This window comes from Xyrauchen texanus, chromosome 36, assembly GCF_025860055.1.
Source record: "Xyrauchen texanus isolate HMW12.3.18 chromosome 36, RBS_HiC_50CHRs, whole genome shotgun sequence".
NCBI lineage: Eukaryota > Metazoa > Chordata > Actinopteri > Cypriniformes > Catostomidae > Xyrauchen > Xyrauchen texanus.
In genome coordinates, this window is record NC_068311.1 from 10,187,214 (window position 1) to 10,204,132 (window position 16,919).

General features: G+C 39.6%; 1 protein-coding gene across 1 annotated transcript in view; it reads left to right on the plus strand.

Annotated features, from left to right (window-relative positions):
• Window positions 1-16,919, plus strand: part of LOC127629479 (FRAS1-related extracellular matrix protein 2-like) — a 106,467-nt gene that overhangs the window by 42,381 nt on the left and 47,167 nt on the right. Inside the window, exon 3 of the mRNA XM_052106576.1 lies at window positions 6,851-6,997. Within this exon, the coding sequence (XP_051962536.1) occupies window positions 6,851-6,997 (147 nt within the window). The remainder of the gene's footprint in view (window positions 1-6,850; window positions 6,998-16,919) is intronic.

The window sequence follows — 16,919 nt, forward strand, 5'->3', positions numbered from 1 at the left end:
CACTGAGTTTGTCCTTGAAAATGTTCTAAGACTGTTAAAACACCTTGTAAACCAACATCTCAGGGGAGCTGAGAGGTGTAGTGAAGCTGCAGAGAGGCTTTATGGGTGAGAAGCTTTAGCTGAGGTTTGGTGGAAGGCCATCTTTTTTTATCGACAACATGAAAGTTAAGCCCTCCTCATCCTTGACTTTCAGGATTTAATGCTCTTTGAAGCTTCTAAAGTCTGCTCTGAAGTTGTGCATTTTCTATTAGTAAGTTATTTGGGTATTTTTAGGTGTATTGTTGCATCTCTGCAGTTCATGGTAATATTTATAATATGAATACATTTCTATGTTTGCTATTTTGTATAATAAGTACAAAGTATTGGGTCATCAATTGATATCCAATCTTAAATCTGGGTTGTGAAGCAAAACCAGTTCTATCAGTGTGTGTAAAAGGAGGCTGGGAGGGTAGGGGACTTAAGCCAGTGTGTAGGGGAAATTACCTCACCGGAGATTGTATGTGCGATCATTCGAGCATGGCGCAACTCCCAAGACTCAGTCTGACCTTTAGCCGCAAACACACTTTATTTCTTACTCTCTGTTGAGTGAGCCACACGTTAAGTGAACTGCACTGAAAGCAGTGATTTTCGGATGGCTCCTCCTCACAAGTGCATGGGAATCCTTCTTTTGTAACCCAGGAAGTGAGCATCAAAATGGTTTCTACAACAACTTCCAGAGCAATTTTGAATTGCAAAGGAAAGAGAGAGAGAGAGAGAGAGAGAGAGAGAGAGAGAGAGAGAGAGAGAGTGGCATTTTCTATATGCATTTCTTATCATATTCTTCCATCACCAAATTGCCTGAGCGGTGCATATTAACTAATAGTTTTTTACTCTTAATACTGCATGTCAATATACCCCATTTGCTTCTATTTTTATTTTTCTAATTTTAGGAGACACATCGAAGTTGATACTTAAACATAATATAACTGATAATTCTCCTGAGCTATGAAAGAGATATTTCTCAGTTTGTAATCATATTAAAGGAGTAAAACATTTAAATCAGAGGGTGAAATCAGAAGGATAAGCACAGTAAGCATTAAACAAACATTTGACTAACAAGACCCAAACACCTGACTTTGTGGGCAACATTTGGGGCCTATTTTCCTATCCAATAAAAATAGTCAGACTTTCCATTGTGATCCTTGTTGGCTCTTTATTTAAGCTCAAACAAGTCAGCGTTCTGCATTGATGCCTTACAGGCAGGTTCTGCATAGGGCTTTCTTGTCTATGTGATGGAGAGAGACCAATTGTGGACATCAAGGGCAACTCGTTCTCCACAGTGACCAAATAAGGTCAGTTTGCAGACTGAGTGCTTATGGAGGAGACGGGGGCACCAAGTTGGCACAGCTCCATTGTGAGTGGAGCCTCCGGTCTCATTTATAACAAATCTGTCCATCAAAAACTGATGTCATGCTTATTATCTTTTGGCAATGGGATGGGGCACACTGTGTAAGGACTGTAGTGACTACAGAATCTCTGTTAGTTGTGCCCAGAGGAACTTATATTCAATTAAGAAATAGCATGTGAGAAATATGCATTAAAACATTGATGTAGTTTTTGAAGGACAGCAAATACCTTGCCTTCTAGTTCCTATAATACAATAAAGAAAATGATATAAATTCAGCAAAAATGGGTTGCTGATACATATCCAGGTCCTTTTTTAATCAGCATCAAGGTTTTAGGTAATTTACCATTACAACTCAATGCATTGGTTAGCACTGTGGATTGTGCATGATGTTGTTAAAGGAATAGTTCACCCAAAAAATAAATTTCTGTCATTATTTAAAGTAATTGTATCACTTTAGAAACTTGCCATGGATGTTTCTATGTGAGTGCAAATGTTGTATTGGTCATTTTTTAAACTAGATGTTGTTGTTTATGCTTAGTGCTTTTTTTAATTAAGAAAAACAGGTTCAAAGTTTGAAGGTAAATTTAAAATTCAAAATTTCAAATTGAATTCTCGTTTTCTTATGTGTTAGAGTACTCGACTACAAAATTATTCAAAGTGCACATCCCTAATAATAGTTTAATCTTAAACCCCCAAAATATGCTGAATAAGTAAAAAAATATTCAAGAGTTATTTTTATGCAGTTATTTGGAGTGAACTTGCTTTGAAAATAATATTTAACAATGTAATGAAATTAATAGTTAAAAAAAATTATAACATTGATTTCAGCAACCAACATTCTATCAAAGAAAATGATAAAATGATTAGAAAAAAAAATATTCTGCCTTTTAATAATGTTGTTTATCAAAGCAGTGGGTTGTACTTCCACTTAAGAAAGTTGGTTCTACTACATGCACTAGACCGTAACATATTATGGTTAAAGAAAGTTGGGGCTTGAGAAAATATTGGATGTCATTAGTGCTAACGAAACCCCTGCTCAGCAATTTAACCATCAGTTATAAATTAACTGGGAGGTTTTCCTTCAGCTGAAACACAATCTCACCTCTAATACCTGAACTGCAGGCCAAATCTAGAACAATGAAACGCCAGTGTTGGGCCAAGGGCATATTGGTTGAATATGACTTTAAACTTTATGGTTTAAAATGTGTGCAGGCATTAACAAAGCTTGAAGGTGGTCTTACTGTGAGAAACACATGCACAAAGGAAAATATGCTAAATTGCTTGTGAAAATTGGTAAATTGTTGCGATTATTTCCCATTCAGATGATCAGAAGTAAACACATTTTTATACATGTTTAATTGTAGCTTTTGTTGTGTGTTTAAAATGACTGGCACAGTAGGAGATACGGATCTTAAAATGATCTTGGAATGTTCCTCGCGGGTAGGGTCAGTTCCATTTAAGGTGAATGCTCATTGTGAATTGCCCTTTATGTTTTACCAAGCTGACAGACACAAATGTACACACTGTAGAAGACTCTGTCTTCCTATACTGTTTAAACTTGCAGCCTGATCACACCAGGAGATTATGGTTTGGCTGGATAGTATGGGTCTTAAGCCCCTATTGGTAAATGCCATAACAACACAATTCTGTAGCCAAAACAACATGATCACATGGGAAATGAACCCTGAAATCAATTCACATTCAGCTGATTTACAAACCAGCCATGCCCCATCAGACATTTTTGCATCAATTTAAGCATAAACACATTTCTCTCTAGCGCTACTGACAGCACATGCTGCAAGCAACCTCAAAATACAGGTTCTAGTCCAGTGGGAACCAGGAAGCAATAGTGTTCACAAACAAATGATGAACGTGATTCAGAGGTTACATTTCTGCACTGAAATTACATTTTGACTCTACTGATGGTTAGGTATAGGGTTGGGATTCCGGTTCAGGTTAGGGGTAGAGTTAATAAAATATGCATTCTTCTTGTCTGTATAACATAATTTACAACTAAAAATACAACTCATTTTTGGCGCCACTCTGTGGACATTTCACCTGAAAGCTGAAGCTCACACTTCACCATATGTTCAACAACACTTCCACCTTCAGCCACTGGAAAGCAGTGATTCGAATTTCGGTTAGCACAGTCCGACTTCAGCTGCAGAACTTTCGACTAACTGTTGCTGAATTGCAATATTTCAATGTATTCTGACAAAAATATTTAGCAACAGATAAATGACCAATATCTCTTATATTAGATGTTTTACCGTGCCTGATTTTTTAGAGGGCAATACCTTTAGCATCTTAGCTCAGCATAATCGCTAGAGAAGAGCTTGGGATAGTGCATGTTCCGGTGGTGCCATTAGACATTCAGTGTTGTCAGGACTTAATTGACCTGCGACTTCAGAGTGATTAGTCACATTCTGGCATTTATGGCTCAGGTGATTGGCTCAAAAAATTTAGTCCAAAACTGTGTTTTGTGTTGTTGAATAGAATATTGTGTTGTTCGAAAATCTTTGTATTCTGCGAATCTTGAATTCTCTTTCATCAAAAGCTTTTGACAAAGCCAATTATTCCGCAAAATGTCTGACTTTGAAGACGTGCCAGTACCTCACCTCAGATTTGAGTCTTCTGTCATTCTCAGTTAATTTCTTCTTTCCGACAGGGCATCATGGATGTCATTTTCCTGCAGTTTTATGATGTTTTCTCTCACATATCCAAAATGAAAGACTGCTGAGGCTTGTTAAGTTTCATAAAAGCACCTCTCACAAATCCTTCAAATAAAACCGTATCATCCTTCAAATAATATGTTATCATCAAAAGTGTCTCTCCTAGTTGTTGATCTAAATTTGTCCATGTTAGAATGTGATACATCAGAGGTGATTCGCTTTTAAAGGGTATTTGTTGGTGCTGTAAAGCGTTAGCATTTAATCTCTGGTTCCAGATTTTGTGCGGCTTTCTCGCTAGATGTTTGGATTGACATGTTTGTGAAAGGTAAGGAACACATTGGTTGATACTGAATATCGAATCAGTCAGACCATAAGACAATGCTTTGAACAGGTGCTACCATCTGGCCTTTGCACACATACACATTCCCCGAATGTTCACAAGCACACACATTAACGCAAACTTTAAAACACCCAGACGAGCGTGTCTTGCCCTTTGCATGAAAGGGAAATGGGGATAGTTGGACGTGACGTGTTTACTGAGCATGACAACTGGGCAGAGGAGGACAGGGAGAAGGAGTGTGTGGGGAGGGTACGCTCTGTGTAGTGTTGCCAATAGCAAATAAACCGCAGTCCACTGATAGTCTGGTTCAAAGGAGCCATGAAGCTATAGAAGCTTTTCTTTCTCACTTCCGTTTTGTCTCTTACTTTCTCTCGCATTCCAATTGGATTGCATTGGACAAAGGATACATGCCAAATGCTGACTGGACAGCTCCCTCAAATAGATAATTTTTTTAAAACCTGGTGTCATAGAATCATGTTACTACATATGCATTTTAGCTAAATGAGTTTTACATGTCCCATTCTATGTATCGTAGCAGTTTTCTGGTGAAATAAAGAGTTGAGGTACAACAACAACTGATTATAATAAAAAAAAAAAAAATTTCATTATCACACAAATCATGCGTAAAACTACAGATTAGCAACTCATAAACACGTATTTATCGCTTTTGCTTTAATGCATGATTTGAATGATGATGCATTTTAACAACATTTACAAACTTATTCCAATGTGACTAAGTAGAACGTTAGACTTTGAATATGGAAGGCCGGGGCAAGAGTCAAGCAAAGCCCGTGAGTCGACACATGAGCCGAAAGTATCATCAAAATGTCAGGAATTGACATAGTTGCATCAGCTATTGCGTTTTTCACCTCTCATTTGAATTTATAGCAATATCGGTTAGGTTTTGGTGTAGGGTATGGATGTCTGTTTTGTTCACCTCTCATTTGCTTTTATGACACAATCGGTTAGGTTTAAGTGTTGGATTTAGGGTAGGGACGTCGGTTTTGTTTTTTTAAAACTCCATAGAGCATTAACGTTAAAAACCTCATCTTTTTGGGAGAACAGTTATCTTGCTTTTGGCGCCCTCAGTGGACATTTCTCTTTGAAACTGTAGCAATATGTACAATGAATCACGTAATTTCATTTTGCAAAAATGTTGCCACAGTCATGTAATTTTCATGAGATCAGTCTGTCTTTTTCTTTTTTTAATTACAGAATGGCAAAAACTAGCTTATAGTGTCCAAATGTGCAGTACGGGAAGTAATCATTCTATTTGTTTTTTTCCATAGGGGAATTGATTAATAACAATAATTATAAACCTTAAATGACAGAACTACTGTGAGATTGTTAATCAACTGTATATGCTTCAGCTGAAGCCATCAGTCAATGTCATTTTAAAATAATTTTCTAAAAATTGTGTTTAACAGTGAAATTCCTGGGGAAAACTACACTACCTATAATCTTGAGGGGCGTGTGTGTGTGTGTGTGTGTGTGTGTGTGTGTGTGTGTGTGTGTGTGTGTGTGTGTGTGTGTGTGTGTGTGTGTGTGTGTGCATGTTTTTGTGATTTACGAGGACAATTTTGTAAGTTACAAATTAGTAATTACAAGGGTATTATGCTATAAATGTGATTTATGAGGACATTTCTAGTGTCCCCATAATTCAAATCGCTTAAAAATCATACTAAACAATGTTTTATTGAAAATTTAAAAATGCAGAATGTTTTCTGTGAGGGTTAGGTTTAGGGGTAGGGTTAGGTTTAGAGGATAGAATCTATAGTTTGTACAGTATAAAAGTCATTATGTCTATGGAAAGTCCTCATAATGTTAGGTAGACCAACGTGTGTGTGTGTGTGTGTGTGTGTGTGTGTGTGTGTGTGTGTGTGTGTGTGTGTGTGTGTGTGTGTGTGTGTGTGTGTGTGTGTGTGATTGATGTCTGTGGCTGTCTTTGTGTGCAGATTATAACTGCTAGGGATGTCCTCCAGGTGTGAGCCCTCACTTTGAATCAAACTTTAAATGCTGATGATAAAACAGACTAACTCAGATAAGAAGCAGACAACCCTTTTTTATTCTAATTAGAAAATAAGCAATTAGACCTGCTCTTCCCCTCACTGCTGCATCAGAGATTTTGACTGATATCACACTGTTCATCTTGAGATGAATCAGGTACCCTTATGAATCGGAGGAGTCAGCTCCATTAAACCTCAGTGGGCCATATTAAAGCTATTACTTCAAAGAGTAAGCCTTTTCATAGTTCTACCAAAAATGGAGTCAAGTCTAACTTTTGTATGTTTTTACTTGGATTGATATAGTTGGAATCAGTACACAGCAAACATTTTATACTCTAATGTAAGTTTGATCTTATCCAAATCTTTACTGCACTTTTGGTACTAAAAATTTGTATCTACATAACAAGGGTATATGCTCAATATGCTTGTTCCATATGATCTGTAGGGGGCAACAAGCTGAAAAATCAACAGTTCAGACTAAACTGGGCTTGGATTTCTCTGGAGAAAGAGTTCTACCAGGTTGATGAAGAGGCCAAGTTTCTGGAGGTGGTTTTGAGACGGAGAGGCTACCTTGGCGAGACTTCATTTGTTAGTAAGTGTTGTTAAGATTACTTTTCCATCAGGGTTGTTTGAAAAGTCCATGTTAAAGGGATAGTTTACCCAAACATTACAATTATGACATTATTTACTCACCCTAATGTTGATTAAAGCCTGTATGACTCTATTTCTTCCATTTATTTCATTTGTCTTCTCATGGCTTTTTACCATATAAGGAAAGTGAATAGTGACTCTGAGCGGTCGAGCTCAAAAAATGACAAAAAGAAAAAAATATTTGTGGCGACTATGCCTATGGTGACTATGTTGATGAGCTTTAATGAAGGACAAAGCAACTTTGTAGTGAAGAATAACTATTTTGTACTTTGGCCGTGAAGTGCAAAACAAAACAGTAAATCTAAAAACACAACAGCATTTCCAAAGACAAAATAACAATTCACAAACACGTAAAAAAAAATCATAAAACACAATGGCAAATCCAAAAACAAAAGAGCAAATCAGAAAACACACCAGCAATTCAGTCGAAACGGAAAGGGTAAGTACCATAGCTATCAAAATCCATGCCAAAATGTCACTGACTGAAAAACAGTAGGTTACTCACGTAACCCCGGTTCTCTGAAACATCGAGTGGAGAGATCCACCTATGGGAAGGGCATCCGTTCCTGACCTCTGCAGAAGCATCCAATTGCACCAAGTCTGGCTAGACAGACAGAAGCGCCTGACCTATGCTCGGTAAGTACCCACCCCCTTACCTGAGAGTATATAACAACCTGCACGCGCTGCTGCTCCTCAGTAAGTATATTACTGCACGCGCTGCTGCTCCTCAGTAAGTACGCTTCTCGTGCAGCAAGTGGGGCAAGCTTGGTGGATCTCTCCACTCGATGTTTCAGGGAACCGGGGTTACGTGAGTAACCTATTGTTCTCTTTCATCATCTCGTGTTCGAGATCCACCTATGGGAGACATTGACAGCTCCCTGATTCACTCACAGTGAGGTCCTGTAAGCCAGTTAAGGGAACTATCGCCTCAAAGAGGCGGTGCTTGACACATCTCATAATCACACACCTGGCAACCCTGAAGCACATAAGTAAGAACTGTGTACAGGTAGAGCATAAATAACATGTTAGTGGCACAAACAAAAAAATCAGCCCAGCAGCATACGGTAAAGATAACTCCCTGGCAGGAATGTTAATGCATGCTTGGTGACATGAATGTGCACGGCCAACCGGCCCATAAACTCTTTTTCTTACTTCATTCATAAGCCAAAATTATAGCTTCCACAAGCCAATGTCAGAGGCGTTGCTTAGAAATGGGATTCCCCGAGTGAGGGGGGGCCCAATAGATAAAGAGCTGATTACTTTTCCGAAATGCACTGGTCCTATCCAAGTAAGCCCGCAGGGCACGGTCCGGACCCAGAGCATTCAGCCTCTGATGAAGGAGGAGGGTGAAAAGCGGAAAGCTCCCACTCAGGAACCTCTCCTAATAACTGGGAGAGAACGGTGGGCACCCTTCATAAATCTACAAACGAGGGGGTGCTGCCCTTGTGTTGAGCCATCAAACCCAAAATGACAAGCAGAAATAGCTGCAAGGTAGACCTTAATAGTGGAAAAAGACCTGCCTTTATCCATAAGGTCTTGTAAAAAACACAAAATATGAGAGACTGAACACTGATATGATGTGGAACCACACCCATCACACCACCCTTCAAACACTTGCCACTTACAGTCATATAGGTACCTTGTGAAGGAGGCCCTAGCATTCTGTATAGTGGCAACTACCCGTGGGGGGAGCCCCATTGAGCTTAAGTTTGTTCTCTCACGGGCCAAGCCCAGAGAGCCACCCTGTCCAGGGGGGGGGGTGGTATATCGCCCCGTTTGCCTGAGACAACAGGTCTGTGCGTAGAGGGAGGGGCCACATTTGGGCATGCAGAAGAGGAATTATCTCTGACAGTCATGGTGCTTTGGGCCACCTGGGTGCTATCAAATTAGGGACAGGCTCTCTCACCCTGGCCAGGGTAGGCATTAACAGGCACAGGAGAGGAAATGCGTAGAGCAGCACTTTGGGCCATGGATGGGCTAGTGCGTCCACGTCGAGGGGGACGTCCTCGTCCTTTAGCGAGAAGAACATAGGACAATGGGTGTTTTCGCGCAAGGCAAAGAGATCTACGGTCGCCTGTCCGAATCTTTCCCACAACATGCCCACTATCCGATGAAGGTCCGTGCCCCTGTTCAAAATGCCTGGAACATGGGTCGCGCGTAATGACAGGAAGTGCCGCACTAAAAGCCTGTGAGCTAGGGCATGAAGCTGGGCGAGTGCATGCCTCCTTGGCGATTGGTATGTGCCACTGCTGTGGTATTGTCGCAGCGAATGAGCACATGATGCCCCTGCAAGTGGGGCAGAAAATGATTCAGAGCTTTCCATACAGTCATGAGCTCCAAATAATTTATGTGGGCTGAACAAATTTCGCTTGGCCACGAACCGTTCACCGTCCTGCCCTCCTGCGTGGCTCCCCACCCTGTTAAGGACACATCTGTCGTTATGAGTTTTCGCAACATAACAGCCGCGAGAGGGATTTCATGTGCATACAAGTCTGTGCTCCTCCAGTGGCGCAAGGCTGCTGTGCTCGAGCGCATCACTGTAACAGAGTGACAGAGGTCACGTAACGGGCTGAAGTGGAGGGATAAAAACCACTTCATGAATGCCCTCAATCTCAGAAGGCCCAAAGGCAAAACCTGAATAGCTGATGCCATGAGACCCTGTAATCTGAGACATGTGCAATATGGCACTTTCGTCCCCTCCTTGAATTGTGATAGACAATTCATCAGAGAGCGAACGCGTTCTTGTGAAAGGTGCGCATGCATGGAGATTGAATTCAGCTCCAGACCCAGGAATATAACACTCTGGGCAGGTGTAAAATTGCTCTTGTTCACATTATCTCTGAACCTGAGTGATGTGATGTGCGTGAGCACACGGTGAGTGTCTTGCACCACTTTCTCCTTGGAATTGGCTATGATTAACCAATTGTCTATGTATGTTAGGATCCTTAGACCCGTTATTCTCAGCAGCGCTGAGCCCACCTCCACACATAGACAGAACACCCTAGGACTCTGTGAGAGGCCGAAAGGGAGGACTGTGAATTTGTAGCATATGCCCTGATTGGCAAAACAGATAAATTTCCTGTGCGGGGGTAGATGCTGATGTGGAAAAAAGCATCTTTCAGATCGACTGATGTGAACCAGTCGTTCTGATGAATTGAGTGCGCGAGTGTGCCATGTGTTAACATTCTGAAATTATATTTCCTCAAATGTTTGTTTAACACTCTGAGATCCATAATAGGACGGAGAGAGCCGTCTTTCTTTGGAACTAGGAAATAACGGGAGTATAACCCCTGATTGGATTGATCTAGGGGTACTACGTGAATCTACGTGAGTACTACGCGAGATTTCTTCTTTCAGAATGTAAACAGTGCTCTTCTCTGTGTGTATGGAGGTAGAAAAGGAGTCCATTTTGTTGGGGAGAACTGGCTTGGGGGGGCAAGTAGGCCCGCAAGACCGTGTTTAAGGTCGAGCGGGTCCCCCCAAAAATACCTCATATGCTTAGCACATGCAGGGAGGACAGGGAGAAGTTGTTTTCTCGGGACGGGAGGGGGTCCCAGGAGTTTCCCGTCGTACACGTCCCTTTCTTGGTCAGTGGCACTTTGTGGGGCTGGTCATTCGATATTGAGGCGAGTGGCCACTCGCTCACAAACCTCGATGAGGATGGACTGGGGGAAGGCCGTGGTGGCGTTAGCCTGGGGATTCATGGAAGACGGGATGGCCTCCTCATCTTCCGAACCCTCGGGAAGGCCCGCATCGTCTTCGTCACCAGACCCAGCCGGCTCATTGGCGAATGAGGGGTCCCCTGAGAGAATGACCTCAGGGAACGCCGGGTTATTTTGATCGGCCCAGCTAAGAGAGGCTGTGCCCCGGGAGGCACCCTGGAGCATGTCGTCATCACCGTTTCCTCCATCAGAGTCGGAGAGTTCGAGGTCGGTGCACTGGGTAGTGGCGATGGAGGACACAAAAAGGATGAGGGTCTCTGGCTGCGATGAGGGCACTGCATGCGGCCGGGCAGGCACGCGATAGGTTTACCCCAGAGGAAGCCGTAGGTTTGGAAAAATGCCATATTAGCGCAAAACTCTGTCAAATCTGTGGCACTCAGGGGAGCAGGGAAAGTGGTGAGAGAGAAAGGTGGGCAGCCTGATGGTAGTTTAAGCGAGCGTGGACGGCTTGCAATAAACAGAAAACAGCTAACCTGGCTGAAGCAAGACAGTCACGTCTGGTGGAGGCTGATCTGAGCAATGTGTCCTCCTGTAGACAAATTAGTGAAAGTCAAATTCCATCCGAGCTGAGAGAAAAACAGAGGTCACGAGAAGCGAATGTCAACTGAGGAGCAGCAGCGCATGCAGGTCGTTATATGCTCTCAAGTAAGGGGGTGGGTCCTTACCGAGCATAGTTCACGCGCTTCTGTCTGTCTAGCCAGACTTGGTGCAGTTGGATGCTTCTTGGATCTCAAAATAATTTAACTAAATTCTCTCTCTGGAAAACAGTAACAGGAAACTTTATAACAGAGTAAAAATAGCGAGCGGCAAAAGTTCGTTTTTGATACAATGTTCATCTATGGTCTCATGGTTCATCTAGTGTGTAAAGGACTGTCTTAAAGTCCACAAACTGCGCTCAAACGTTGGTGGCATCCAAGCGTTCATTCAATTAGCATGTTCTAACTTGCTAAAAAAAAACAGGGTTGTTTAAAAATTGTTTTATAAAGTTTCTGGTTGCTGCCAATGTATACATTTTCCAAGTATATCTAATTATTTTAGAAAAAAAACACCACTAAAATGTATCAAAGGTTGTAGTAGGCTGCCAGTGGTGTGAATGAGTAACATTGTTTTTTATTGTTTTTATTATTATTTAAAAAATGTATTGAATACTGTATATTTATAATTCCACATCCTGGGAAAATCTCACCCAGAGTAAATCAGCATATCTAATAGCAGCCTTCAATAACCTTTACAATATGAATATAATATCTTAGTAATATTTCAGCAATTTTTTTCTAATATAATTGAACATTGTACTCATAATTGGACTTGCTGTCTTCAAATGTAGAAAGTATTTGTTCTGTTAGAATATGCAAGCAAATTGAATGAACGCTTGTACACCGGCATTTCAGCGCCGTCACTTACACACCGATCATCAAAAACTTTTTCCGCTTGCCGTTTTTGCTCTCTGTGAAAGAATTTTGAAATAATTGCGTAAGTGGGCAGAGAACCAGTCCTGAGGAAAGGACTAGATCTCATCCACACATCCAGTCAGGTGAGAAGCTATGGTACCTACACTTTCCATTTCGTTTTTCAATTACTGTTGTTTTTTCTGTCTTGCTGTTATGTTTTCTGAATTGCTGTTGTGTTTTCTAACTTTTTGTTTTGTTTCTGGATTTGGTGTTTTGTTTTCTGATTTGCTCTTTTGTTTTTGGATTTTCCATTGTGCTTTATGATTTGTTAATGTGTTTCTGAATTGTTATTTTGTCTTTGGATTTGCTGTTGTGTTTTTAGATATGTTGTTTTGTTTTGCACTTCACGGCAACTGTAATTTTGGGCTTTTTTTTAACCTCTACAGATATTGCCCCTCATGTCATCAGATTTGATTACTTTATTTGCATCATGGTATTGCTGTGCTTCCACACACATCCACAATGATTATGAGAGTTTTTCTGACTCATAACAGTGCAACATGGTATTAAGATCAGCCACCCACTTATCTGTCTATGTTGACGGTCCCAAAAGGAAACGTTGGTTTTCCATTCTCAGGAATCCAGGAGACAGGACCCTCTCATGGGAAAGGCCATAGATCAAAGTTTAGCTATTGCATTGCCGTATTTCACTAATCTCTACAGAAAGCACTTAATTAATGGAAAGAGCAAAGTTTTAAAAGGAAAACAGTCTATATAATTATGAATCGTTGTTGCACTGTTGAGGAAATACTCATTCATTATTAACCTTTCCACTTTCGTGGAGTTTTAAATCATTGTCTGTATTATGGATTAAAATATAATACATGTTATCTTATTTATGACTGTGGAGGCGAAAGAACCAGAGCCAACCCTTCAGGCAAGCTTATTATCAGAGGAGTCAGCCTGGTTCAAAGAACAAAGATCACCTGGGATTGTCAGTTTATAATCTCTGTTTGACCAGCCATTAAGATTGACCCTCCTTTTAGTTCCCCATTATGGTTGTAGTTAATCCTAGATTCGACAACCAGTTTCATCTGTTTATGCTTTTAATCTATTTAAATCGTTTTTAAGAATTGGGGAAGTACCTTCATTTTGTTTAAATTACACTAAAAACTTTTCTAGAATGTTGTATGTTTTTGCTAACACTGAAAAAAAAAAAAAAAAAACATCTAAAGCTCAGTATTTTTGTCTTGTTCCCAGTAAATATATCTGAACATCCTGAAAACAAGGTAAATTTACTTGAGAAAAAAAATTGCGTAAGATAATAAGACTTATTTTTCTTAAAGGAATATTCCGGGCTGGAATACATGTTATGCTCAATAAACAGCATTTGTGACATAATGTTGATTACCACAGAAATTAATTTAGACTCGTTTCACCTTTTCTTTAAAAGAAGAAAAAATCAAGGTTAAAGTGAGGCACCTACAATTGAAGGCTTTTTGTAAGGTTTAAACAGAATTGTTAAGCTTATCATTTTATAAAAGCACTTACATTGATTCTTCTGTTAAAACTCATGTGTTATGTTTTTAAATCATAATTTTTATGTTCATTTTTAGGAATAAAGTGTTTACTGCATAACACCGTCATGGTAATGAAGTTGTAAATTGAAAATAACTTTACACAAAAAGGTTAGCAAGCGATTTTATCACACTAAAATCATGTTAACTCTCATACTGTTTACATTCAGTTGCTATACTTTTAAAATAGTAAGTATTTTAATGTTTACAGATTGGCTATATTCACTTCCATTAATAGTGATTTATAACCCAGAGTTTTTTTAAGAAAATGAGGGCCGATTAATCAAGTAGTAATTAAATAGTAATCAGCATTACTCCACAAATACTGTTGATTTAGCTTAACTTGTAATGAAACTGGAATATTTCTTTAAACCTTGGTAAATTTCATTAGAGGTATGCTTAAAACAAGAAAAAAACTATCTGCCATTGGGGAGAGAAAAATATGAATCTTTATTTGACAAAGATTTATTCACTTGAAACAAGTCTTAATATCTCATGCAATTCTGCTTCTCGAGTAAATTTATGCTGTTTTAAGGATGGATGTTTATTTTATCTGGAAAACAAGACAAAATGATGCTGCAAAGGAAATAAACCAGCATAAATGAAAAGTACTGGAAGGAAATGAAGTATCAATATCAGTGCTATACAGTCATGTTAAAAATGTATTTTGTCTTATTTTCTGGTAAAGCATCCTTAAAACAGGAATACTACTTCAGAATAATAATGACGTAAGATATAAAGTCTTATTTTAAAAACAATCTAGCAAAATGTAGTGGGGTTTATGCTTAGAACAAGAATAAAACTAATTTGCCAAAGGGCGAGAAAAATAAAGTTGTGTTCCCTTTGAATCGTGTTTGTTCTTACCCCATTTGCAAACCGTTTTTTCTTGTTATAAGCATAAATGTTACTAAATGTAGTTAAATATCCCATATTATGCTCATTTGCATGTTCATAACTTTAATTTGGGGGTCTACTAGAATATGTTTACATGATTTAATGTAAAAAAAAAAACATGTGATTTTTCTCATATTATATACATTGATGCAGCACCTCTTTTCACCCTCTGTCTGAAACACTTTTTTAGCTCCTGTCTCTTTAAAGCCACCCTTTCCGAAAAGCCCAGTCTGCTCTGCTTGGTCATCTGGGCCAGTCTGTTGTGACTGGTCAACCACTTAGAGTGCATGTCAGAAATGTAACGCACCTTACCATAACCGAGGTAGCCCTTTGGCGGGCATTATGCAAATGTGTTACATAGTGACATAGGGAAGGAATGGTTGGACTGCAAACCAGGTGTTTCAGGCTGCAAATAATGCAAAAGAAGTGCTGCACAGGGTGTAATATCTCGGTGCTCTTTGGTTGCTTGGGATAATTAAGCTCAAAAACAAAAACTAAATATTCCAAGGCACTCGATTTGTGTAGAAAAAAAGTTAAAAAGCCTTTATTAAATCATGGCTTTTATCAGTAAAATTGGCCAATTTTACTGATAAAAGCCATGATTTAATAAAGGCTTTTTAACTTTTTTTCTACACAAATCGAGTGCCTTGGAATATTTAGTTTTTGTTTTTCAGGTGTTTCAGGCTGTTACGTTCCCGTGTTGTCTGCCCCGTGTTTTCTGTTTCACTCGTCACTGATCAAATTCCATGTCATGTTTTCCTTGTTGTCCGCCCCGTGTTTCACTTGTCTGTCTAAAAACTACACTTCCCACAATTCCCTGATCTCATCACTGCCATCATTGCATTATTGTTCTCACCTGTGTCTCGTTTAGTCTTTATTGTGACTGTGTATTTAAACCCTGTTGTTTTCCTTTTCCCTTGTTGTTCGTTGTATGGTTTCTTGTCGTGCCTTTGCCCTTGTTTCCTGCTGTTCGTGTTTGTTCTTCCAGCTGTGTGTTCTTTTGTGTTAAAGTTAGTTTTTCCCATTGTGGACTTTTCTTTGTGTTTACTTATTTGTTATTTATAAAATAAACCGCTTTTGGATCCAAACCACCCGTCTGCCTTCTCCTGCTTCCCACACCCATTTCACAGGCAGTTCAGGAGCAGTGTTTTCTGTGGGAGATTGCTACTCCCTTTGGTGTGGACTTTTTGCTTTGTAAAATTACAGACCTTTTACATGTACAAACAGCTATATTACACACTAAAGGAAAGGTAAAATCCCAAAAAGCATAAGAGGGCCTCTTTAAAATATAAAAATATTTTTTTTTTCATTTAGCTTCTCAAGGAAATTAATGTTGATTTAAGAATGTTTATATATATTTTTTACTGGAAAACAAGATGAAAAGACTCATCTTTTTGCAGTGTTTATCTCAAAGAAAAACAAGATTCCTTCACTATTTTAGAATAGTGAAGCTTGCTAGAAGAATATTTACTTCAAAATTTATATGAGCATAATCTTGACATCTGAACTGTGGGGCAGAATGGAATCGACCATCCTCAGGAAAGTGGAAATTTGATGCATTTTCCATTTGCTTGGTTGTATGGAGCAACAACCTGGTATGACCATTCGCAGTCAGCTAAGAAGAAGGAGAAAACAAGCATTAACCATCTGCTCGAAACTCACAGCATCACACTGCAAGACCCCCAGAAGTTCTCGTCAAAGAGATGAAGATCCCAACCACATGCTGAGGTTGACCACCATTCTCAAGCTCACCTCAGTTCTGGTCCAGCACCTCTCTGTAAAACGAGCTGCTGGCCTGCTGCTCCACCAACACTCGCTGGGCCTTGTTCAGAAACCTTCCTGCATTGAAGTGGGGAGATGAGCAAGTCTTTGAAATGATGATTTTTATTCAATTATTATTTTGATTTTTCACTTTCTCCCCAGTTTCCCTTTTTTTTCCCTTTGGCAACCCAATTTCTCCTTCTTTGCCCAAGCACATCACTAGCACTCACAGATTGCATGTATCCATAGTTACCCTCCCCCACCACCCTTTTCCTTGCCCATTTCAATTTATTTTTAATGTTTTCTTCTTCTCAGAATTATTTATTTATTTGTGGGTTATGTTAATTTCTCATATTTTTGTTCGTGACCTTTAAGATCTCTGGTGGGCAGGATGTTTTTTATTGAACTGAGACCCCTTGCTGTGCAGTTGCTCGCTAGCTGACATAGCCCACCTGGAACCCTTGTCATGTTAAAGGGCCAAGTGGTCAGATATAACCTCCAGTGGGACCATGTCAAGC